At 63.5% G+C, this 24,461-nt stretch overlaps 3 protein-coding genes across 3 annotated transcripts in view; 1 reads left to right on the top strand and 2 right to left on the bottom strand.

Annotated features, from left to right (window-relative positions):
- Positions 1-431: 431 nt before the first annotated feature.
- SLC22A31 (solute carrier family 22 member 31) lies at positions 432-3,691 on the top strand. The gene is made up of 9 exons (XM_066194773.1): positions 432-849; positions 1,360-1,463; positions 1,541-1,695; positions 1,852-2,020; positions 2,306-2,427; positions 2,532-2,640; positions 2,721-2,935; positions 3,046-3,157; positions 3,248-3,691. Exons 1-9 carry the CDS (start codon positions 511-513, stop codon positions 3,594-3,596), a joined length of 1,674 nt encoding a protein of 557 aa, XP_066050870.1. The 5' UTR covers positions 432-510; the 3' UTR covers positions 3,597-3,691.
- A 130-nt stretch (positions 3,692-3,821) lies between these two features.
- On the bottom strand, positions 3,822-9,572 carry CDH15 (cadherin 15). Its single transcript, XM_066194772.1, has 14 exons — positions 9,492-9,572; positions 7,683-7,826; positions 7,405-7,560; positions 7,181-7,325; positions 6,938-7,098; positions 6,616-6,744; positions 6,330-6,515; positions 6,008-6,261; positions 5,784-5,926; positions 5,480-5,716; positions 5,173-5,412; positions 4,694-4,830; positions 4,459-4,614; positions 3,822-4,383 (listed from the first exon to the last, which is right to left on the bottom strand). The coding sequence occupies exons 1-14, from the start codon at positions 9,540-9,542 to the stop codon at positions 4,186-4,188; spliced, it is 2,337 nt and encodes a 778-aa protein (XP_066050869.1). The 5' UTR covers positions 9,543-9,572; the 3' UTR covers positions 3,822-4,185.
- A 4,213-nt stretch (positions 9,573-13,785) lies between these two features.
- The window catches only part of ACSF3 (acyl-CoA synthetase family member 3), a 48,533-nt gene continuing 37,857 nt past the window's right edge, over positions 13,786-24,461 (bottom strand). Inside the window, exons 7-9 of the mRNA XM_066194770.1 lie at positions 16,338-16,472; positions 15,734-15,845; positions 13,786-14,263 (exon numbers count right to left, since the gene is read on the bottom strand). Of these exons, the coding sequence (XP_066050867.1) occupies positions 14,146-14,263; positions 15,734-15,845; positions 16,338-16,472 (365 nt within the window). The 3' untranslated portion in view covers positions 13,786-14,145. The remainder of the gene's footprint in view (positions 14,264-15,733; positions 15,846-16,337; positions 16,473-24,461) is intronic.

Genomic DNA, 24,461 nt, shown 5'->3' with positions numbered 1-24,461 from the left:
ACAGGGGCTGTCACAGATTCCACTGGCCCCCTTCGAGGTTTGGGGGGACCTGGGTGCGTTTGTGGGTGTTCACGGGTGGGTCCTGGATGGGCTGGGGGAGGGAAAATTGGTGTGAATGGGGCTGTGAGAACCGAACTGGGGTTTGGGAGGGGACAAACCAGGCTGGGGGTGCAGCGGGCTGTGGGAACTGGGTCCAGTGTTGGGGGGAGTGAACCGGGGCTGGGATTTGTGAACCGGGGCTGGGATTTGTGAACCGGGCTGGGGAGACCAACCGCGCTTCAGGGGCGATCAGACCGGGACCGAGCCTCGTGTTGCGGAGAGCGAACCGGGACTTGGCGGGTCTGAAGCGGAGCTGAGGAGCCTGAGCCGGGGCTGGGGGGTCAGGTCGGAGGGAGCCGTCGGGGCGGTGCCGCGGGGCGGGTCCGGCCGGTGCCGCCCCACCTGCCCGCGCCGAGCCCCGAGCGCGGTGGCGGTCGCGGGTGGCGGTCGCGGGTGGCGGTGGCCGCGGCGATGGCGCTCGGGGGGTCGCGGCCGCGGGGCCGGCGGGCGGCGGGGGGGTGGGCGCCGTGCGCGGCGCTGGCTCTGGGCTGGGCTCTGGGCTGGGCGCTGGGCGCGGAGCCCCCGCACCGCTGCCGCCCCGACACCGCGCTGCTGCCGCCGCCGCTCCGCCGCCTCGGGGGCCCCGCGCTGCTCCGCGCCGCCGTCCCGCGCCTCCGCGGCGGCTGGAGCCCCTGCCAGCTGTACCGGTACCCGCACGGAGACCCCCGCCCCAACGGCACCGGGCCCTGCACCCGCGGCTGGCACTACGCGCTGCCCGCCGCCGGCCTCCGCGCCAACATCGTCACGCAGGTGGGGCACGGGGGGGTCCCAGGGTTGGGGACAGTGGGGGACCCCGGGGCCTGGGACGGTCTGCGGTGCTGGAGGGCGCTGAGGGGTCCCGTGGGTAAAGGAGGGGTTAAGGGAGGGGCCTGGGAAAGCTGTGGGGGTGGGTACCTGCGAGGAGTCGGGGGGAACAAACTGGGGGGTCCCAACCACCAGGGCAAGCGGGGGACTCCAGTGAGGATCCCCTGGGAAAGCCCTGGATGTGGGGGGGGGGGAGCAAGGGGAACTACCCCATGGAGGGGTAGCCCCAGTTTTGGGGCTGGCCGGGGGAGCCCTGGGGAGGGTGCTGAGGGGCTGGAGGGTGTCCAGGGCTCTTGAAATCACCAGTACGCCCCCTCACATCTGTCCCCACATTTCTGTTTGTGGGGTGAGGGCTCTCCAGAAGCCCTCCAGCCCCATCCATCCCAGCCCCGTGGGCAGTGTCAGGGGGTCTGCCAAGCCCCCCATGCTGACACCTCCCCACTGTGTCCCCCGCAGTGGGACCTGGTGTGTGCCTCACGCTGGAAGGTGCCCCTGGAGCAGACCACGCACCTGCTGGGCTGGACACTGGGCAGTGTCACCGCGGGCCTGGCCTGTGACAGGTAATGGGGGTCCCCAGGTAGCCCCCGTGGGCAGCGGGCACCGTGCTCAGCCCCTCTCAACAGCCCGTCCCTGGCAGGTTTGGCCGCCGTCCCACCTTCCTGCTGTCCCTGGCGCTGGCCGTGCCCGTGGGCCTCGGCGTGGCACTGGCTGTGAACTTCCTCATGGTCCTGGTGGCACGGCTGCTCTTCGGGGCCGCGCTGGCAGGAGCCTTCCTCGCCCTCTACGTGGCACGTGAGTGTGGTGGGGGCATCCAGAGGGGAGTGGGGACTCAGGATGCTCCAGGCTGTGGATGTACCAGGGTGCAGGATGGTCTGGGATACAGGATGCTCCATGGCGCGGGATGCCCCGTGTCCTTGGCACCCACAGTGGCCGCCTCACCCCCGCCAGGCCTGGAGCTGTGTGACCCCCCGCACCGGCTGGGGGTGACAATGGTGGCCGGATTCTTCTGGATCGCCGGGGAGCTGCTGCTGCCGGGGCTGGCCCTGCTGTGCCGGGACTGGAGGGTGCTGCAGGGCGCTGTCACCATGATCCTGGCCCTGCTGGCTGCCTGCTGGTGGTAAGGAACCCCCCGGGCAGGGGGCTGCCCGGGGCTGGGCTGTGCCCCGGGGCCGGTGCCAAGCTCTTCCCAGCCCGGCACACCCTGCCCAGGGCCACGGTGGGGATCAAAGGCCACCCGGGGCTCTCCAGAGGAGTGGGAACCCTCCCACTTCTGGGTAAATGTTTGCTCAGGTTTGAAGCTGAGGGTTTCTGGGCAGCGTTGCTTTGAAGCCAGGTGGGAAGGTCAGTGCTGGAGGGTGGCCAGGCCCACGGGGGGCCCCGTGACCTGACACCCGTGCCCCAGGTGCCCGGCACTGCTGCTGGAGTCACCGCGCTGGCTGCTGGCCACACTGCAACTGGAGAGGGCCAGGAAGACCCTGCAGGCGCTGGCCGAGGACAACTGCCCCCAGGACAGCCTCCTCGCCGGTGCGTGCGGGGACACCGAGGGCCATCAGCCCCGTCCCCAAAGCCGTGGCGGTGGGGGTGGTGTGACAGACCCGGCTCTATCCTGGATTCCCTTCTTCCGGCAGAGCTGGAGGCCCTGTCCGAGGGGCCCCCGCAGCCCCGGTACCACTCTGTCTGCGAGATCTGCAGCACCAGGGTCATCTGGAAGAACGGCGTCATCCTCGGCTTCGCGGCGTGAGCGCCGGGGTGTGCCGGCAGGGTGGTCGTGGGGCAGGGGGTCCCACTCGCGGCCCCCTGACCCCGCTGTCCCTTAGGTTCATCGGCTCCGGCATCCGCCACTGCTTCACCCGCAACCTGATCCCGCACCTGCCCCACCACTTCTCCTCCCACCTGGCGCTGGTGGGCACCGAGGCGGCCGCCTGCCTCTTCGTGTGCCTGACGGCCGAGCGCTTCGGGCGCCGCGCCATCCTCCTGCTCTGCACCGTCCTCACCGGCATCTCCTCCCTGCTGCTGCTGGCCCTCACCCAGTGTAAGAACCCCGCGGGACCCCCGGCAGGCAGCCCCCAGCCGGGGGGAAGAGAGGGTGGCTGTAGAGGTGGGTGCAGGATTTTCCCCCTGATGTGCTTCACCCCCTCCCAGACCTGCTGGAGCTCATTGTCCTGACCCTGTCCGTGGTGGGCACGGCCGCCTCCCACGCCGTCACCGTGCTCAGCATCTTCTTTGCCAGCGAGGTTCTCCCCACCGTGATCAGGTAAGGGGGAGCTGCCCCCCACCCCGTCTTGTGCTCCCCCAGAGCGGGGGGCACCGGGCAGGGCCCCCGCTGAGCCTGTTCCTCCCGCAGGGGCGCCGGGCTGGGCCTGGTCGTGGGGGCCAATTTCGTGGGCAAGGCCGCGGCGCCCATCACCGCCATCCCCAACAGCCGCGGCTTCTTCCTGCACCACGTCGTGTTCGCCTCCTTCGCCATCCTGGCCGTGCTCAGCATCATGTTACTGCCCGAGAGCCAGGGCCGCGGCCTGCCGCAGTCCCTGCAGGACGGCGAGAGCCAGCGCCGCCCACCCCTGTTCCGCCGGCCCCCCCGCGAGGACCACCTGCCCCTGCTGGCCCCCCACGCCATCACCCGCGACTATTCCCGCCTGGCCGCCTCCACCAAGAGGATGCTGCGCACCCCGGACCCCCCCCGCGAGATGTAGCCGTGCCCCCCCTGCGCTCCCTGGGGGTCTCCGTGCTGCCGGGGGGGGGCTGAGCAGGGTGCTGGGACCCCCGGCCAGGAATGTTCTGGGAGCAGCAGGACACGCGCCCAGCCCGCGGTGGGGCCGGATCCTGCCCCAGGAGCAGCGGTGCTGGGAGCCCTGGGGCGGGGGTGAAGCCCCCCGGGGGTGCTGCCGGCTCCCAATAAAAGTGCCTTGTTTCTACGGGTCGCTGGTGTGGGGGGGTCGCACCCCTCCGCCACCAACCCCCGCTCTTTATTGTGGGGGGTGACCAGGGGTCTCCTCGCCCCCTCCCCAGCTGTGTGGGGCTCACCCGGGCGTCCCCCCCAGGTTTGCTGAGTTGGGCTCTGCGGGGTGTCCGAGTGTGCACCCTTTGCACCGAGGCCTCTTGTTGCACACGCGTGTGCAAAGCCGCTCCAGCCGGGCGTCCTGTGCGGGTCCATACGTGAAGCCTCTGCCTCTGGGCATCTCCTCTGCGTGCGTGTGTGTGTGTGTGTGTGTGTGTGTGAGCTGCCCGCTGCCCCGTCCCTGCCCCAGCCCCTCCCTGGGCGGTGGCTGTCCCCTGTCCCCGCTAGTGCCCGTAGAGGTCGGCCAGGCGGCGGAAGCGGGGCCCCCACTCGCTCAGGTAGTCGTAGTCCTGGTCCTCGTCCGTCAGGCTGGACACGATGGAGCTGAGGGGGCTGGCCACCGAGCCCGAGCCCTCGTAGTCGTAGATGAGGGCGGTGTCATAGGGGGGCACGCTGGGGTCACTGTCAGCCGCCACCAGCCCCTGCAGGGACAGGGGGTCACCGGCAGCCCGGCGGCGATGGGGCACTGAGGGCAGGGGTGCCGCGCCCCGACCCACCTCGTTGATGAAGTCCTCGATGTCGGAGGGGCTGCTGGGCAGCTTGCGGGGGGCCATGGGGGTCCCGGTGCTGAGCGGGGCGTCCCTGCGCAGGGGGGGCTTGGCCCGGGCGGTGAAGAGCTCGGGGTGCCGGAGCTGGTTGATGTCGTAGGCGTCCTGCGGGGCCGGGAGGGGTTTAGTGGTGCAGGGCAGAGCTGCGGACCCCCGGGACCCCCCTGCCGTGGCTCCCGCTCACCTGGTCCTCCTCGCCCCCGCCCTGCTCGTCGTAGTTGAGGATGTTGTCGCGCATGTCGTCCCGAGAGCGCTGCAGGAGCCCCTTGCGCAGAGCCCGGCGGCGCCCGCGCACCCGCGCTGCGCCCAGCCCCGCCAGCACTGCGGGGACACGGGGACGCGCGTGTGGGCACGGGGGGACACGGGGCGATGGCTGGGGTGGGATGCAGCTGGGCTGGGAGGAGGGATTGGGGTGGGATTGGGGTGGGGTGGGCAATGAGGGAAATGGTTCCGGGGGTTTGGTTGCGGTCAGGAGGGGCTGCTGGGGAGGGGGGAGGTGTTGAGGGTCATGGGCGGGGTTGGGTGGGAGGCCTGGAGCAGGATGGGGTGATGGGTGGGGGTCAAGGTGACAAAATGTGCTGGAGGGCCTCGGGAGGGGTGGCCAGGACCAGCAGCTGGTGCGGGATGGAGGAGTAGGGGAAGGATGGTGGGGCTCTCACGCACCGAGGAGGAGGATGGTGCTGCCCAGGATGATCATGAGCGCCCCGAGCGTGATGCCGGCCCCGGCGGTGGCCGCGGCCAGGGCCCCGTCCAGGCAGGTGCCGTCCCGGCCGCAGTGACACACCGAGACGTTCAGCAGCTGCTGCTGCTCCCGCGGGGGTGTCCCCGAGTCCCGGAGCAGCAGCGGCAGCGAGTAGGGCCCCTCGGGCAGCTCCGCCAGCACGGCCAGCACGGCGTGGGTCACTGCGGGGCGGGCAGGGGGTGAGCGGGACCCTCTATGCAGCACCCCCCTTCCCGGGCTGACCCTCACCATTAAAGCGGGCGATGCTCCAGTTGCGGGCGAGCTGGGGGTGCTGGGGGCTGAGCTGGAAGTGGAAGGGGGCTCCGTGGGGGGGCCGGTCATCGTCGGTGGCCCCCAGGAGGAGGGTCCCGCCGCGTCCCGGCCGCCCGCAGAGCACCCCGGCCGGCGGCTGCAGCTGCGGAGCGTGGTCGTTCACCTCCAGGATCTCGATGGAGAGGGTGCCGGTGGCCGAGAGCGGGGGCTCGGCTGGGGACAGAGCACAGGGGTCAGTGGGGGCAGCGGGAGCGAGGCGGCGGCGGGGGCTGCTGCTCACCGTCGTCGCGGGCGAGGACCAGGGCGATGTACCAGCCGCCCTGCAGGAAGGCGGACGGGTGCAGCAGCTCCCGCTTGGTGCGGACGGTGCCGGCGTGAGGGTCCAGCTGCAGCCAGTCCGCGGGGTCGTAGAGCAGCCCGTAGCTGTGGGCGAGGGGGTGCGTGAGACATCACCCCAAACCCCCCCTCGGGTGCCGGGAGCCACGGGAGGGGAGCGGGACTCACGTGAGGGTCTGAATCTGGTGCGTGTCGGGGTCGCTGGCGGTGTAGGTGGTGATGGGGGTGCCCGGGGGTGTCCCCTCCAGGACGCTGATCCGCCGCGGGTTCTCACGGAACACGGGCGCCTCGTTGACGTCCCGCACCCGCACCCGCACCGTGGCCAGGGCCCGGGGGCTGGCGGGGGCCGAGGGCTCCAGCGGCCGCTCGTTCTGCACCGACACCGTCAGCTCGAAGCGGTCCCGCACCTCGTGGTCCAGCGGCTGCGGGACGGGCCAGGGGTCAGCCGGGCCATGAGACCCCCGGTGTCCCCCGGCTGCCCCGTGCCCACCTTGACCACGGAGAGCACGCCGTCGTTGGTGTGGGGGTCGGTCCGGATGGCGAAGGCGCCCTCGGGGTCGCCCTCCAGGATGGTGAATTTGGCCAACCAGCTGGGCGAGCCCGCCAGGTCCTTGTCGTGCACAAAAACCTTGCCCACGTCCACGCCGGCCGCCTGCTCCTCCACCTCCATGGAGAACTGGGGGAGAGCGGTGTGGAGCTGGACTCTGCCCCTTTGGGATGCTGCAGTCCCCCCCCCCGCTGACCCCGGCACGTCCCAAATCCCACCCGGCCGCTACCTCCTCCTTGGTGAACTCGGGAGGGTTGTCGTTGATGTCCTCCAGGTAGATGACGGCCATGGCCGTGGTGGTCAGCCCGTCCCCGGACATGTCGGCCGCCTGCACCGTCAGGTTGTACACCCCCATGGTCTGTGGGGAATGAGGGGGCAGAGCTGAGCCCCTACAGCCCCCAGGGAGCACAGAGACCCCCCAGCTGCCGCCCACCCACCCTGTCCCCACGCCTGGCCCTGCTCATGGACGGAACTGTGGTTTCACCACGAGAGGTGTGTGCCTTGAGTGCCGGTGCCCCCCCAGTCCCATCCAGGTGACCCCATCCCGTTACCTCGCGGTCCAGGCCGGGCCGTGCGGTGCAGATCTCCCCAGTGGTGGCGTTGATGCTGAACATTCCGGCAGCGCCCTGCTCCAGGATGGAATAGCGCAGGGCCGCGTTGTCCGTGTCGGGGTCGTCGGCGTCGGTGGCATCCACGGTCATCACACAGGTCCCTGTGACCGCAGGAGCGCCCGGTGGGTGGCGGCACAGGGCCGGCTCAGCCCCCCCCAGCCCAGCCCCTCCTGCTGGACGCACCTGGCTCAGCCCCCTCCACCACACGCCCGGTGAAGACGTCCTGCCGGAAGAGAGGCCGGTTGTCGTTCTGGTCCACCACGATGATCTCCAGGTCCGTGGGGTCCTCCAGGGTGACACCGCCCAGGTCCAGTGCGAAGGCTCTCAGCTGTGGGTGCAGAGCAGGGGCGTCTGGGTCTGGCTGGAGACCCCAGGGAGGGGCTGTGGGCACCCAGGAACATCCTTACCCGGTAGCGGTCGTTCTCCTCCCGGTCCAGCATGGCGTTGAGGAAAACCTTCCCGCTGAACTTGTCGATAGAGAAGATGCCCAGGGGCTCCTCATCCACCCCCGGCCCTTTGATGCTGTAGATCACCCCTCCGGGCTGCTGCTTGTCTGACTTGATCTGCCCCAGGAAAATCAGGGCTGGGGGTCCTGGGCTGGGGGTCTGTCCCCCTCTGGGGGTCCCCCTGCCCAAGATGTCCCCACTCTGGGAGCTGGAAGAGAGGGTGGGGGGCTCTCGCCTACCTGCACCAGGAGGTGGGGGATGCGCTTGTGGTTCTCCGAGACACTGATGGGGGGGATCACCCAGGCCCTCTTCACCCGCCGAGGAGCCTCGTGCTGCCGCCAGGCCGCGGGGACTGCAGCGCCTGGCTGGGCTGGGCTGGCACCCTGGGGGGGACACGGTGCTGCCAGTGACCCCAAATTTCCGGAGTGGGGTGGAATGCCAGGACAGCTGCAGCTGGGCTGGGTATGCACGGTGGGATACACGGTGCTGGAGTGCTCAGTGCTGGGTGTCCCCGATGGGGTTGGGTCTGGGGGAATCCAGAGGTCACCCAGCTTCTCAGGAGCTTTGTGCCAGTGACCCTTGCCACCCTGGTGTGATGGTGACGGGTGTCCTGCTGGGCTCACCAGGAAGGGGTGCCCCATAAATGATCCTGGTGGTGCCCTGGGCATGGGCTGTGCCCCACAGAACCCCTGGAGGGGGGTACCTCGGGCAGGCAGCACCTACCCTGGCCTCGCCCCCAAGCCACCGTCACCACACAGATGTGGCAGCGAGGGTGGGGGGTCAGGGATCAGTTCAGGCTGTCAGTGTGACCCTGGGGGACAGGGCTGGGGTGCTGGGGGGAGGCAGAGGGAGTTGGGGGCCTGGGGTGGAACTGGGGGCTGTGAGGGAGAGATTCAGGATGGGAACAAGAGGAACAGGAGCTATGGAGGGCTGCAGTGGGGTCAGGCGGTTGTGGGGGCAAGAATGGGTTTAGGGGCTGTGTGGGACTGAGGTCAGGGATTTGGGGTGATTTTGGGGGGATTTGGAACCATGGGGAGTGTGGGAGCTGGGGGCTGGGGGTAGGGAGGGGGCAGGGAGCTGTGCATGCAGCCACCGACCCCCCAGCTCCGTGCCACCCTCGTCCTGGACCCGGGAACAGATGCTGTCCCTTCCCCCGAGGAGGGAGCACATCTAGGCAGCGCCAGCCTTGTACCCACGTCTGTGCCCAGCTGTGCCTGCACCGCTGGCTGCTGGGGAGCCCTGGAGCCCCAGGGGCTGGGTGTGAGCCCTGATGGGGGACGGGGGAGGAGGGCAGCGGAGCTGGCTGTGCCGGGGGTCCCTGGGGATGGCGCTGTAGGGAAGGGGGGCTGTGTACCGGCCCCACGGGCTGGGAAGGACAAGGGGCTGGTTCCGAGGCTCGGGGGCTGCACTGCGGCCTCCAGGTCTTTCTCTGTGCCCTCCTCCAGCAGGAGAAACCCCCCGGCCGTCCCTGGGGGCCGCTGGAGCTGGGTGGGGGATTGTGGTGTGAGGGAGGGACGCTGGGGGCCCTGCTCCTGTGGGGGCTGCCCTGCAGATCCCCTTTCCTTCCCCCGCCTGAAGCAGCCGAGCACAGGGTCCAGGCCAGAATCCCAACGACCCATGTGGCTCAGGCCTGAGGCCAGGATGAGGGCTCCGGGGGGGGCCTGAGTGGGCAGAGGGGTGCAGGGAGGTCTGGGACCACAGCTAGGGTGGAAAAAAGAGGAGCGGGTTGTCTTTAAGCGCCTCACCCTCCCCCAGATCCCATCTCAGCCCATCCTGGTCACTGGCGCAGGCAATGTGCCGGAGCCGCAGGCCCCCCCCTGCCACGGCCATCTGTGGGGTGGGAAATGCCTCAAGAGGGGCTCCGAGCCCCCATCACCCCCAGCCCCATCCCCGCTGCCCCCGGGGAACCGCCTCCATCAGGTTTGGGGTCTGGCCGAGCCCTGGCTCTGCGCGCAGGCTCCCCATCCCAGCCAGCCCTCCTGGAGCACGGAGCTGGGGGTCCCCATCCCACCCCGTCCCCGCTGCCCCGGTGTCCCCGCACCCCTTACCCGAGCGCAGAGCGGGGCGAGCAGGCAGGCGAGGAGGAGCGGGGGGCCCATGGCGGAGCGGGGCACAGCCCGGCCGCCGGCCCCGAGCTAAAATAGCGGCGGGACTGGCTGAGTGACAGCACATGTGCTGCGGGCACCCGACCCCCCCGCGGGCAGCTGGCCCCGCCGCCCCCGGCCCGCAGCCCGCACCCCCTGCCCTGCCCGGCCCGCCGGGGGCCCGACGGGGGAGATGCGGGGGGCGTGGAGGGATGCAGGGGGGCGCGGGGGGGTCCCCGCCGGCCGGGCAGGGCAGGGGGAGCGGGGGCCGGGGATGCGCGGCCCCGGGCAGCGCGGGCGGAACGCGGCAGCTGCCGCCGGGCGCGCTCCGGGGATGCCGCGACGGGGCGGGCGGGAGGGGGAGACCCGGGCCCGCTGCCCCCCCGGCTGCTCCGGCGCCGGGACAAGGACCAGCGTCGGCACAGGGACCGGGACCGAGGCAGGGACAGGGACAGGGACCGAGACAGGAACTGGGACAGACACCGGCAGCGGGACAAGGACTGGCATCGGCACCGGCACGGGCACCGGCACCGGGACAGGGAGAAGGGACAGGCAACGGGACAGGGACATGGAGAGGGGCAGGCACAAGGATAGGCACCAGCACCGAGACAGGGACAGGCTCCGACAGCCTCAGTGGGACAGGGGCCTGGACCTGGACCTGGACCTGGACCTGGACCTGGACCTGGACCTGGACCTGGACCGGGACCGGGACAGGGAGAAGGACCGGGACCGGTTCTTCCCGTCCCGCTCGGCCGCGCCTCCCTTCGGGTAGAGCCCGCCCGTCCATTCCCGGCCGTTCCCGGTGCCGGTGCCATCTGTGTTGGCGTCGGGGCCGGTCCCAGTGCGGAGTTGGGAAAGGGACCGGCAGCATCCCGCGGTCTCCTGGTCCCGGCGGGTTCCCACCGGGCGGAGCGGGCGGGGGCTGCTCCGGGAGTCCCGACAAGGCTCTCGGCCCCCGCTGTCTGTCCCGGGGCTGTCCCCCGACCCCCCCGATCCCGGTGTTTCCTCCGGTCCCCGTGGCCAGTCCCAGTGTTGCCCTTGATCCCCGCTGCCGGTGCCGGTGTTGCCTCCGACCCCTCGGCCGGTGTCGGTGTTTCCCCCGACCCCGCTGCCGGTCCGGTGTTTCCCCCGACCCCCGGTCCCTGTCCCGGCGCCGCCGCCGTGCAGTGGCACCAGGTGGCAGCATCGTCCCGGCCACCGGCCCCGGCCCTAGCGGTCCTCGCAGCCCGGGGTGTCGCACCGGGGAGCGTCCCCAGCCCCCCGCTCGCCGGCGCAGGGATGGAGAGCCGCGAACCCCCGGGCTAAGGGGTCGAGGGGTTCTTGCCCTCCCGGGAAATCGAGTCCTGGGCCTGGCAAGGAAGTGCACAATGCGTCGGTGACACTGGTGGCATCACCTCGTCCCCGCTCGGCAGCCGTGGGGGCCCCCGCCCAGCATTGTCCCTTCTTGGGAATAAACGCCCTCGGTGCCCTCCCGTTGCGAGTCACCAGCACGGGGATGGGGAAACAGGCATGAGAAAAGGGATACAGGAGGAGGGATGCAGGACGCGTCCTGTCCATACCCACGAGCTGAGCGGTGGTGACGGGGCTGTCGGTGTCCGCAAGGACGTGTCACGAGCGGGTGAGCGTCGGGCACCGGTGACCCGCGGCGTGGCCGGGCCGTGGCGTGGGCAGCGGCGCTCACTTGCCCGTCTGTCTGTCCGATCCCATCCGTCCGCCCCGCTGCCCTGTCACCCCGCATCAGTGTCGCGGCGAGGGGCCGCCCCGGCGGCGCTGGCCGGGGGTCCTGGCGGCTGCCCCTGACCCTGACGCGCCGTGGCAGCGGGGCGGCCGAGCAGATGTTCCCTGCCACCGGCACCGCGGCGCGGGGGTGGCAGACGTGACAGGCTCTGACAAGGCGCCAAGCCCCGCTCGTGGGGACGGGGCTGCCGGTGGCACGGCCACGGCTGCAGCACGACACGGACCCCCGGCCCCGCTCTGCTGTCCCTGCGCTGACACCCCCTGCCCCTGCAAACCGGGGCTCCCGCTGCCGCGCAGGGATTTGGGGTCCCACAAATGCTGGGTCCAAGCAGGACCAGCCCAGGATTACAACTTCCCTGCTGCTCTGGGTGCTGGGTCACCCTGTTTTGGAGGGTTCCCCCTCCCAGCTGACACCCTCTGAGCTGCCCAGCAGTGTCACAGCTGTTGGGACCCGTTGTACCCCACCGTGTGTGTAGGGACCAGTCACGTCTCCAACGTGGGGTGCAGCAGGACCCGTCACGACCCCAGCGCGGCACCAGTCCTGTCCCTCACGTGTGGTGCAGTGGGACCAGCTGTGACCCCAGAGCAGTGACTGGGTTGTCAGGGCAGTGCCCAGGAGGGCAGAGGGAGCAGCTGGGAGTGCAGAGGTGCCACACGCCAGCGCAGCCCCATAAACCACGGGAGCTTGGGTTTTATACGGCAATAAAAGATAATGTCAGCTATAAAGTGCTAGAGCAGGTCCTGGAGTGCCGAGCTGGGGGGGCACAGAGGGGTGGGCAGCCCCCGGCTCCCCGGGGACACCCCAGCAGGGCAAAACCTCCTCGGGGTGAGCGGGTCCCCAGCTGCCCCAGGGCTGGGGACACTGCCAGCGCTGTCACGGGCTGAGGTTACAGTCAATGCATTAAAGCTGCTGCTTTGGGTTGTTGTTGTTGTTGCTGTTTTAATGGTTTTATTGGGTGATGCTGGGCCGGGCCTGGCAGGCCCTAATGAAGGAGATTGATGGCTTAATCGCCTGCAGCCATTACGGGGTAATTGAATGGTTGTGTACATATGATCCGACCGTCAATGCTGATGTGGCTGGCAGGCCAAGTGCCTGGAGCTGGGGGGACACACAGAGCCCCCCCTGCACCCCGAGGGATGCAGGGTGGGGAGAGCAGAGCCCATGGCCTCGGGACCCCCATCCATCCCCAGGGTCCTGGCTGTGTTGGTGTTCCTGGAGGTCTCCAGGTTCATCCAGTGGCACTAGGTCACCCCATCTCCATCCAGCACAGCTCCCAACCAGGGCGCTGTGACCAGGTGCTTTAATGAGGCTCTTAATTAACAGGTCTCACCTAGAGGGATGAACAGCAGCGTGGGAGTGGAGGTGGGAGCACGAGGGTCCAGCACGGATGGCAGCCCCAAACTGGGGGTCACTCCTGACCACCCTCCCTGCGGGAATCCCCGAGGAGCAAACCCGGCAGAGGTCCAGGCAGGTCCCTGCACCGAGGTGTGAGTCAAACTACTCATTTTGTGTGTGACAACCAGGTGTTTTACAGTATTTGCTACCTGTGATCATCCATCAAAGCAATCGATAGCGTTCCTGCAGAGTTTTATTAATGATCTTGTCACCGGGCTGGTGCGGGGTGCCCGGGGTTGTCGAGAATGATAGATCATTAAGAGCTTTCGCTGCTATTTATTCTCCAGTGACCTTGTCTCTCTCCATTGTTGCTTGCTTAAGAGTTATGAATGCGAGACATGATAATTTGATATTGATCTATTTGGTAAGTTAAAAAATTTACTGCATCGTTGATGTTTTAACAAAGGATCTGCTCAGGCCCTCCCGCTGGTGCTGGGCTGCACACGTGTGTCCCTGTCCCTGGGATGTGGGACAGTGAGAGGTGGCTGGTGAGCTCTGTGTGTCCCTCGTGTCCCCATCGCAATTCCTTTTGAGCCTGAAGTACCGAAATCCAGAAGATGCCGCTGTGGGCAGGGTGTTGGGATGGACAGACCCCTGTGCAGGGGGGGGTGGAGAAAGCCAGTCCCCATCCATATCCCTTTCCCCTTTTTCCCAGCCCCACTCTCATCCCATCCCCTCCCTGCATGCTCTGCCCAGCACCACGTGCTTGTCATGGTCCCCTCCATGATCCCCTCCACGTCCTTTCCATGTTCTCTACACGCCCTCCCAGATTTCAGGGGCTCTAGTGACCCTAACAAAGGAACGCTTGTAATTACCTGTGCTCCTTGTTCCTCCTGCCCTTCCTGGTGCTTCCAGAGCCCCATCAGCTGCTGGGAAAAGCTGGAGCTCCCTGTCATCCCCTCAGCACTGGACAGGATCAGACCAGATGGACCCACTGGCTGGGGGTTCACGAGACTTGGCTGATGTCCCCCGCTGGCATTACTGACCCCCTGGGGCGGGCAGCTCATGTGTGGAGTCAAACAGGGACAAACTTCCACGTGTAAAGGTGGGATTTATCAACAGTGCACTGGGATCACTTGCTGGTGGCAGATGCAGTGGATAACACAAGTCAGTATTTATCTGTGATTTTGAACTTATTCTTTATTTCTGTTGGGAGATCCTTCCCTCTGAGGGTGGCGAGGTCCTGGCACAGGGTGTCCAGAGCAGCTGTCCAAGGCCAGGCTGGATGAGGCTTGGAGCACCCTGGGGTAGTGGAAGGTGTCCCTGCCCATGGCAGGGGGTGGCACTGGATGAGCTTTAAGGTCCCTTCCAACCCAAACTATTCTGGGAATCTGTGATTCCTGCAAAGGGCTCCCACACAAGAAAACCCTAACTGCAGCTCTGGCTCAGATCAGCCAGGCAGGAAAAATCTTACTTTTATTGGACATTATTCAAGGACCAGGCTGCAGTGAACTGTGGATCAGGGCCAAGCACCCCTGGTGGGCACTAGGCTGGGTAAAAGCGTTTCAGGAGATCCTTCTTGTTGACTTTGCCCATCTGGTTGCGTGGGATCTCCTCCACCACGATCAGCTCTGTCGGGATGGTGTAGGGAGCCATGGTGTCCCTGGAACACCAAATTGCAGCTGTTACAGCAGGGCAGGACCGGCTGAGCCTTCCCGGGAGCACTCCCAGCCCCGACCGGCCCCACCTGGGACCCCCACCCACATCCCAGGAGCGCATTTAAGCTCAGCCCCTCTGGAGATGCGTTACGGGATGTTTGTTCTCAGCTCTGCAGGGAGCAGCTCGTCCCTGGGGGGTTCCTCAGTTGGGATCAGTGACCCTCTCCGAGGGCAGGGACAGCACCGGCGGTGTGAGGAATGCAGGTCCCCACGTGCTCCTGCTGGGACCGCAGGTGAGCCGCCTCCCCGGAGTGTGCCGGTGACTCGTCCGCGGTCGCAGCAGCCCCGAGCATCATCCCGTGCCCTTTGCGGAGCGCGCAGGGGGGGCTCTCCAGCCTTCTGCTGCCCGTGTGTCACCGACCTGGGGCCGTGCCCGGCTCCGGCAGCGCCCTGGCACTGACTCTAATGCGAGATGCCAAGTCTGCCGAGCCCTTGGAGCCCCGGCCGGCCTCCTCCCCCCGCCGCCACCAGCACCCGGCCATATGGAGCCGCTAACTCGGGATGGCGCCTGTCGCCGGGAAGCACCATCGAAGGCGAAAGCCGCAAAATGAATCACTCTGAAGAGGGACATGTGTCTCCTGCCAGGGAGTGCGAGAACAGGGGCCAAGTGAACCTAAGTGACATAAAAAATAAAGGGGAGAGACAGGGCGAGAGGGAGAGGCGGGCACGGGGCCGGAGCCGGCGCTGGGCAGAGAGCACAGCCGGAGCCTCCGGGGGAGTTTGCGTTCAAGGGCACAAGAGAAACGTCCCTGTCACTGAGCTGGGGACAGCGATGGGAAGAGACGTGCAGGGAACACTCTAGGAGGGGGAAAGGCAGGGGAGTACGGGGGGGGTGTTGAGCAAAGCCCCCTGCCTGGTACCATGGACCCCCAGAACAGCCTGGTGGATCCCCAAAGCCACAGGTGGGGGTGAAGGGATCTCCTGGCTGGGTCACTAATGTCCCTGGCATGAGATTTAGGGATGAGCAGCCACCTAAAGCAGAGTGAGCATCTATCTCTCCGATGAGGAAAAGCTGAGAGTTGTGCTTGTTCAGATGTGAAAAGAGGAGACTGTTTAATAGGGCCTGGAGTGCTTGGACAAGGGGGAATGGCTTCAAACTGCCAGAGGGCAGGGAAGGATGGGAGATCAGGAAGAAATTCTTCCCTGTGAGGGTGGGCAGGCCCTGGCACCGGGTGCCCGGAGGAGCTGCGGCTGCCCTTGGATCCTTGGAAGTGTCCAAGGCTGGGTTGGAGGGGGCTTGGAGCAACCTGGGCTAGTGGAAGGCGTCCCTGCCATGGCAGGGGCTGGCACTGGATAAGCCTTGAGATGCCTCCCCACCAAAACAATTCCACGACTGTGATCCTATGGCATGTCCCTGATGAGGACAGTGCTGGCTTTGAGCCTGCTCTCCCTGTGTCCCTCCCGTGGGGTTTTACCTGGCCCATTCCTTCAGGTCCCTCACGGAGAGCATGTGGCCCTTGCGCAGCTTCACCACGGCGCTGACCCGCTGTCCCCACACCATGTCCGGGGGCCCGATCACCGCCACGTCTGCAGGGACAACAGGCACTGGGCTCAGCAACCTGAGCAGCTCCTGGGGCCCGGGGGGGCACAACAGGGGTTCAGGTGTGAGGAGGAAAATGCCACGGGATGTCAGCATGGGAAAACACCGTGGGCCTCTGTGCTGACACAAGAACGGAGCTTTTCAGCAAGGAAAAGGCAGGAAGCGCCATGGTTTGACAACTTGGGAGTCAAGGGGGAGGAAGATGATGTACGGAGTGGTGTGGAGCTGGGGGCACCACTTCTGACCCCTTGGGCAGGGCAGATTTGATTACAGCCTCATTTCCAAAATCAGACAGGAGCTGCTGTAGACTCAGCTCTGCCCTGGGAGAGCAGGAACTATGGGATTTAAACATCCCCTTGTGGGAAGGAGCTCCAGGCACCAGCCCTTGGCAGCCTCACGCACCTGCTGAGCCAGGGCTGCCCCCAGAGCAGTGTCCCCAGGCTGTGTGCCCTCTGAGCAGGGGGCAGGACAGCACAGACCTGTGATGTGGGGGTGCGTGAGGAGGTGACGCTCCACCTCCAGCGCGCTGATTTTAAAGCCTCCATTTTTGATGATGTCCACGGAGGTGCGGCCCTTGATCCAGTACACTCCATCCTTGTATGCTGCTGTGTCCCCTGGAAAACAAACAGCTCCATCAGAGGCTGCTCCCTTGGGCCCCCCTCTGCCTTTCCTGGCATGTGGATGTGGTGCTGCAAGGGGGAATGGCTTCCTGCTGCTATAAGGCAGGCTTGGATGGGATATTGGGGAGGAATCCTTCCCTGTCAGGGTGGGGAGGCACAGGCTGTCCAGAGAAGCTGTGGCCACCCCATCCCTGGAAGTGTCCAAGGCCAGGTTGGCTTGGAGCCACCTGGGACAGCAGAAGCTGGAATGAGATGAGCTTTAAGGTCCTTCCAAATGAAACCATTCTGTGACTCCACAAGAAAAGAAAAGGTGGGAAATGACACTGGGAAAATGAGCCTGTCCTGAGCAAGATGTTTGGTCCAAGCTGTCCTTCCCACAGGTGTGATCCCATAATCAGCCCAGCTCAGGTACACCACAGGATGCGCCAGCAGTGATGCAGTTTTCACACCCCATTTCCAGCTCACCTCTGGCACTGTGGAGTTTGCACGTGGTGCAGCAAAGGCCCAGAGATTTACGCTGTCAGGGCAGGGAAACATCAGAATCAGTCCTGAAAATCCAGGCTGTTCCCCAGAAGAGCTGTGTCCCTGCTCAGCTGGCACCTGCCAAAATCCTGAGCAGCTCAGCCAGGGAATGATTAATTGTTCCTGTATTTGCCTGCCCCTTGGCACTCCGTGGATGTTGAAGGCTGTCTGGAATATTCTGAAGTTGGGGGAAAGTTTGAAACTGGGGCTCTCTGGGTGTTTGGCTGCTTGCAGTGGGAAGGAAGTCGTGGCTGCTGGGATGAACTGCCTTCTGCACCCAGATCCTGTGGTGTGTGACTGACACACGATGGGACAGGGGACATTAATTAAACGGTGGCACTGGGAGAGCCAGGAGCAGGAGCTGCTTATTCACACAGAGAAGATGGGGAGAGGAGAGAGAATTCAGCCCTGGTTCAGTGGCACACAATTCCCACATCGTTCTTTGGGATGTCAGTACAGGAAAATAGCCACATTTGCTTTTCCTCTGCCCTGATGAGGTTAATGATCCCTGGACAGTCCTGCTCTCTGCTCCCCTTCCATCCCTGCGCTCCCCACAAACGCCATCGCTGCTTCCCACACGGATCCCTCCATTCCTCTGGCAGCACAGCGCAGTGAGGGGACATATCACATTATTATTGTGACTATTGTGAGCTCCTGGGACCAGCTCTGTAATTCCCCCCGTCTCTTCCTTTTCATCTCCTCTCCAGCATCAAGCCCTGGCTGTCACTTCCCACGCTGACAGCCCCGAGTGCTCTGGGGGATGCCATCCACTGAGGACAGCCCCGTTACCCTCTGCCCTGCACCATCTGCTTCCAGCCCAGCACATCAGGCAGCCTGTGCAGTGGCACATCCAGCACTCCCTGCTTCCCAAGCCAGTGGGGAATTCCCAGACCAGTTAAAAGGATGCTGAATTTGCTCAACCACTGTCCCCAGCAGTGCTGAGTGTCACTTCCAAACTGGTGCTGCCCCGAGAGCCACAACAAAGACTGTGCCTGCCTTCCTGGGGATCACAGGTGAGTCCCTTGTCCCACGGGCCCACCAGCCCTTTGTGGGCAGCTGCTGGTGTTGTGTTCCATCCATCCCTGAGCGAAGCAGCTCAGAACCACAACCAGCACTCCCTGCCCTCGGCCAGCTGCACCCAGAAAGGGAATTTTGGCCGATGCCTCTGACACCCCATCTCCTCCTCTGCCTGCCTGGGCCACTCCACCCAGCTCCTGTCACCACACAAAGCCGTGGCAGCAGAACCTGGTGGCACGTGGCTGCCGCCGGAGCTGCGGCTGCCGAGGCCGTGGGATTATTGCTTCCCTGACAGCCGCCGTCACCGCTACCTTTGGATTTGTTTCAAGATGCTCAGTGGGCATCTGTTCTGTGAAATGTTAAAGGCTCTGCTGAGCTGCATATTGAGCAGGCTCTGCGCCGCCGGCGGCTGCCCTTTGCTGGAGTTACAGGCAGTTATAGATATATTTATCCAGTTAAAAGCACAGAATTAGGGAAAGGTTTGGGTTGGAAGGACCTTAAAATTCATCTTGTTCCACCTCCTGCCATGGGCAGGGACATCTTCCACTGTCCCAGGTTGCTCCCAAGCCCCATCCAGCCTGGCCTTGGACACTTCCAGGGATCCAGGGGCAGCCACAGCTTCTCTGGACATCCTGTTCCCACCCCTCACCACCCTCCCAGCAAGACGCAGGAGGAGATGTGCAATGGAGACCAATATTTCCCAACTCAAACTGCGGAGATTTCTGCCATGAGATCTTTCAAGCTGCAAAATCCTCATGCCAAACACAAAAGGGCCCTTGGGACTCTGCTGTAGTTTGAGCACCTCCTTCACTGAGTGCTGAGACCTCGTGGGGACCAACACTAGCTGCTTCCCAGGATGTGGAGAACAAGAGCCCCTTTGCTCCTTGAGGTGAGCTGCAGGATCAAACCCTCACCTGTGTCAACACCCTCGCCCATTGGGGCAGTTTGTTCCTGGCAAACACAGCACAATTCCCACATCAAAGGTACAACCAACTATTGAACTAGGGAAACTTCGGCTTGAGAAATGAAACACTGAGTGGCTTCGGGGAGCTCTGAGATAGCTGAAGTATGCATAAAAAAAGGCTTTTTTAGGTAAATCAGGACTTCAGCCTGGTCTACATAGAGGGTCTATCGATCTATCTATCTAGAGGAATGTTCTAGGATCTGCTGGAAAAACAGGGATAGTGCTGGCCTCGCACTGGGGCTCTGCAAGTCCAAGATTTCAACCTTGCACGGGTGATGAGGAGAGGTCAGCACCCCAGAGCTGCCCCCCAGGAGGAGCCCACCCCAGGCACACCATCCCTGCTCTGGGGGACAGATGTCACTCGGAAGGCTGGGAGACTGTTTGGTAACAGGTGTCACCAGCTTGGTGGCAGTGACAGCGCGGCTGCGACGTGCGAGCCGGGATCTGGCACGCGGAGCCGCCCCGGGAGCAACGCGGTGCCGCGCTGATTCGCAAACTGTCACACGGCATCCCTGGCTCCCGGGAGGCGCCTCCCCTCCCCGCCTTATTTCTGCACCTCTTCCTTTGTGTTCAGAGCTCCAGAGAGGACTGGCCGGGGGTTCCCGAGCGGCTCTCAGTGCCACCCGAGGGGATGGGAGGAAGGACAGCGCGGGCACCTGAGGATGTGCATTCCCAGGTTTGAAACCAAAGCCCCGCAGCCAGCAGCAGAGCCTGGTCCAGGAGCATCACTGCCAGGGGATTTGGCTCTTTGCAGCTGTGAAGTCCCCCCCCATGCCTGTCACAGCTCCAGCAGACCAAGTGCTGCACAGCAGAAAACACCAAGAAACAGCGAATCTCCCCTTTGAAAGGCAAATGATTTTGCTGATTATTTCAGCCTCCTGCTCTGGAGGCAGTTAATGCTCCAGTCAGGAGCTCCAGGGGCCGGAGAGGCGCCGGGGATGCTGGGGGGCTCTTCCCTGCCAGCAGCAGGATGTGATTGGAGCACTTTCAAATATTAATTAGAGCTTTTTGCTGTTAATGAATCACTCCTGATTTTTGCAAACTCTTGGCTTTCAAATACTCCATGCAGAGCTCAGCCCAGTGCTCCTCAGAGTGGGGACAGAGAGCAGGAATGCATCACAGCCACTTTTTCAGGTGACACTGACCCGCAGGGACACAGAAGATCTCCTCTGGGGACAGTCACCATGTGCCACGCACTGGCAGCCAGCAGTGCTCCTTCAGACCACCCTGCACCTTGCTCTTTTGAGAGCCTTTATGTGTTTTTTGGGGTTTTTTTGTTGTTTGTTTGTTTGTTTTTTTCCCCAAACTCCAGGAGGAATTCCCTGCTGTCAGCTGTTCTCCTGCCATGACGATCCCTCATTTCCAGAGGGAAGAGCCGGAGCAGTGCACTCACCCTCCTGCATTCCTCTGGAATTGCTGCTCTCACCAAGGGAGCCATGCGGGGAGGACCAGCAAGCTCCCAACTGGAAAACCCCCGGCAAGCTTGCAGGAAGGCAGTTGGAATAATCAGTCTTTGCCCTTCTCTGGTGCCTTTCAGCAGAGGATCTCCAAGCACACGGATCCAGAGGCTAATCAGGCAGAAAGGGAACAGCTGGCAGGACAGCGGCGGGATGCAAACGGCCTCGGTGGGATGGGGAGGAGCTGCCCCGGTGGGATGAGGAGTGGCCTCACACACCACGGAGCAGTGGGCAGGAGGTTCTGGATCTCTCCTCTACCCTGGCATTAACTCCTACCTGCCTCCCACTTCCCTGAAAACATTCCTCATGCTGCTGGTCCGTCAGGCTGAGGCAGAGCTCACCCTCTGGCAGACACACCTTGCTGATTAGGATTATGATTTATTCTCCAGGTAGAATTGGTCCAACAGCCTGGGCAGGTGATGAAGAGCCTGAGCCCTGATCCTGATCCTCACCACTTGGGAGAGCAGAGCCAAAATCTGGGGGCTCAGACCCCCTTTGCCAGGTGAGGATTTTGTGGAAGCCAGTCTCCAACCCCAGCACCCACATCTGGATGGGGACGGCCGGAGGCCCAGCGAGGGCTTGTGATGGTCCCCCTGACCACTCAGAGGCAGCTGTGGGGTCCCACCTGGCAGGAAGGTCTTCCTCCATCCTCCTCCTTTCAGCACAGTTTTCCTGCCTGCAGATCAGCTCCAGCAGCAGACCATGGAAATGCTCCCTCACAGGCTTTGGAATCCTTCTGCAGCCACAAGCTCCACGTGCCTGTCACATTTCTCATGTGCTTTCAAGTTTCCCTGCTCTTTCCAGGGCAGTTCAATGTCTCACCACTCTCCTAAACCCATGGGAATGACTTTTTTGCAGGTAGCACAGACACAGTGGGGCTGGGGAGCTGCTGAGTGTGGCACAGCAGTGACATTCCCGTGGTCACTCTGCCTCTCTTCCCATCTGTCTGGGCACCAGCTCCCTGTGCAGCTCCCCAGCCCAATGCTAAAAGAAATGGCTTGTTCCCATTCCCAGAGGCTCCTGTGCTGGAGAAAAGCCACGTGGGGTGGATAAATGATTCTAAGGCAAGTGCTAGAGGCTTTTTATAGGAATTAGATAATCCATCCCCTCTGTGGCCGGCTGTGGGACGGGCGGCCAAGCGCTGCCTCTCCGTCACGGACATCCACCTTTCCCTCCCCCCGTGCCATGAAAACTGCATCCACAGATCCCCCATCTGCTCACATACATCACACACTTCACTCCAGTTTATTAGCTGGAATAAATCATAAATATTTCATTATATATCAACGGCGCTCGACTCCGGGAAGGCGCAATCCATCACCCCGACGTTCCCCGCGACCTGCCGCCGTGCAATAAGCTTTCCAGTCTATTAAACAAGATTGATACACTGTGCCAGGCTGGGCTGGGGGATTTATTTATGGAGCACTGGGAGAGGGAGGGTATGGGCGAGTGGGGCTGTTCCTGGAGCAGCAAGAGGCAGAGTCCTGCAAGAGTGTCACAGGAATGCTGCTGGCATTAGAAGAAACATGCAATTATTTGGTTTGGAAAAGGACCTTAAGAGTGGCTATTCCACCCGCTCCCCAGCACTGCCAAGCCCAGCACTAACCCACGTCCCCAAGTGTCACATCCTCGTGGTTTTTAAATCCCTGCAGAGATGGACACTTCACTGCTGCCCTGAGCAGCTGTGCCAGGACTGGACAGCCCTTTCCAGGAGGAAAGCTCCTCTAATATCCAAGGCTGTTAGATACTAGGGAAGGCTGCTCACTCTTGTCCTGTTGCTTGTTCCCCAGGAGAAGAGATGGTAGAAGACATCGTGGCAAAGCAGGGCTCAGGCGAAGCAACATCCTGCCTCCAACAGGGACCTTCCTGACTGTTCCCAGCTCAGGAATTCCACCTCATCCTCCCAAGTGAGACCTCTCTCCAAGCCACATCTCCCTGCAGGACCAACAGCACCCTCTGTTTGAATCCTGGGCCTTGGGTGAGTTACCCACACCCGAGAGACGTTTGGGGAGGTGCAGCTCTCAGTGATCCAGAGCCTCTCTGGCACTGCTGGGATTGATTGGAGGCATCCCTGCTCCTGAAGGGATTGACGCCGCCTCGGCAGCCGTGATGTATGTGCACAGATCTATTTAATGAAATGCTAAATGATAGCCTAAATAACTGAGCAACTTTAGCTTGATTTATTGCGTGGAAGTGAGGAATGCGTGTCCCTGCTGTCAGCCATCTTGGCTGCCAACAGAGGTCATGAGCACTAATTGTAGCTAATTAACATTAATTAGACTTGGGAAAGACTGGGTCTCCTCTCCCCAGTCATCCCCATCCACCCCAGCCCTTCAGCACTCACATTCCCTGGAACCAGGCTGCATTCCCAGCAGCCCAGGGCTCAGCAGTTCCTGTTAATCCCAATCCAGTTGAAATCATCAGCTGCAGCTTTTCCCCACCTTTTCCACCCCGCTCAGACCATGAGGGGGAGACCTGCCAGAGTCCAACTCGCTGCTCCCTTTGGAGCATGTCACAGCCTCGGAGTGACTCTTAGGGGATGCTGGAGTCCATCTACCCTCACCAGGTCACCTGGCCCAGCAAATGCCTTCCTTGGGCTCACAGGAGGCACTGTCCAAAAACACTGGGGCTGCTCTGAGGCTCCCTCTGCAGAGCACGGAGGGTTCGGAGAGCGCCGCGATCATGAATAAAGCATCAAAGGCTCCTGAGGGGGCGAGTCTGAAACTTCCTCAAAAAACCACATGTATATTAATACCACAGCAATAATTCATGAGGAAACCCTCTCCCCAGCAGCTCCCAGGGCTCCCACTCGCTCCCTGGGTGCAGGACAAAGCCTTTCTCAGTGTCCCTGCCCTGCCCAGCAGAACCACTGGCACCGGGAGAAGGGCCAGCACTGCGCTCCTGGATCCAGCTGCTGTCCTGGCACGGGCAGCCCTGGCTGGCAGCACAACTCCAATCTGCTGCCAAAACCCTCCAGCAGGGCCCAGGGCCTGGGAGGAGAGTGGCTCAGCAGCTGCAGCCCGAGATCTGTCCCTGTGGTGGGAACAGGCAGGTGAGCTCAGCGTGCAGCCGCTGCTCTCCGGGCAGGTTCCGCCTGGAGTCCACAATGTAAGGATGTGGAGATGCTGGAGTGAGTCCAGAGGAGGCCACGGAGCTGCTCCCAGGGCTGGAGCCCCTCTGCTCTGGAGCCAGGCTGGGAGAGTTGGGAATGTTCACCTGGAGAAGAGAAGGCTCCAGGGAGAGCTCAGAGCCCCTGCCAGGGCCTGAAAGGGCTCCAGGAGAACTGGAGAGGGACTGGGGATGAGGGATGGAGGGACAGGACACAGGGAACGGCTTTAAACTGAAAGGAGATAGGCTTAGATGGGATATCAGGGAGAAATCCTTCCCTGTGAGGGTGGGCAGGCCCTGGCACAGGTGCCCAGAGAAGCTGTGGCTGCCCCTGGATCCCTGGAAGTGTCCAAGACCAGGCTGGACAGGGCTTGGTGCAACCTGGACTAGTGGAAGGTGTCTCTGCCCATGGCAGTAGGTGGAATGGATGAGCTTTAAGTTCTCCCAACCCAAATCATTCTGGGATTCTGTCAAACTCCATCCCAGAGAATTCTCCAGGCCCAGAGCAGGCTCTGCTTCACCCCCTAGAAATGAAGAGCCCTTCCTGCTCTGGCCTGGAGGATCCTGCTGGGCACAGGAGGGACCACCTGAAGACACCGATACCCTGAGGATGCCACCGGCTACCCCCACACCTCTCCCACATCAAGATCCAAGAGCAATCAGTGCCTGTCAAGCTTTGTGGGCCCCTGGCCACTGAGGCAGAGCAGGATTTGGCCACCCACGTGAAATCTTGAGGTAATTCAATGGCTCCTGAGAAAGGGAATCAATCCATTGGAAGGGAATCGCTGTTTGTTCCCGCACTTTGCCACGAACACTGCCGGGAGCGGCAGCAGCAGCAGGTGGATGTGCAGCACCATTTATTTACATAATAAAATTGCCAAGTAGATTTGTAGCTCAGGGCCACCCTCCCCTCTT

This window comes from Chamaea fasciata, unplaced genomic scaffold (genome assembly GCF_029207755.1).
Source record: "Chamaea fasciata isolate MVZ Bird 193981 ecotype frontalis unplaced genomic scaffold, bChaFas1.0.hap1 SCAF_12, whole genome shotgun sequence".
Classification (NCBI taxonomy): domain Eukaryota; kingdom Metazoa; phylum Chordata; class Aves; order Passeriformes; family Sylviidae; genus Chamaea; species Chamaea fasciata.
Note: the sequence above shows the minus strand (reverse complement) of the source record. Positions and strands in the feature narration are given on the sequence as shown.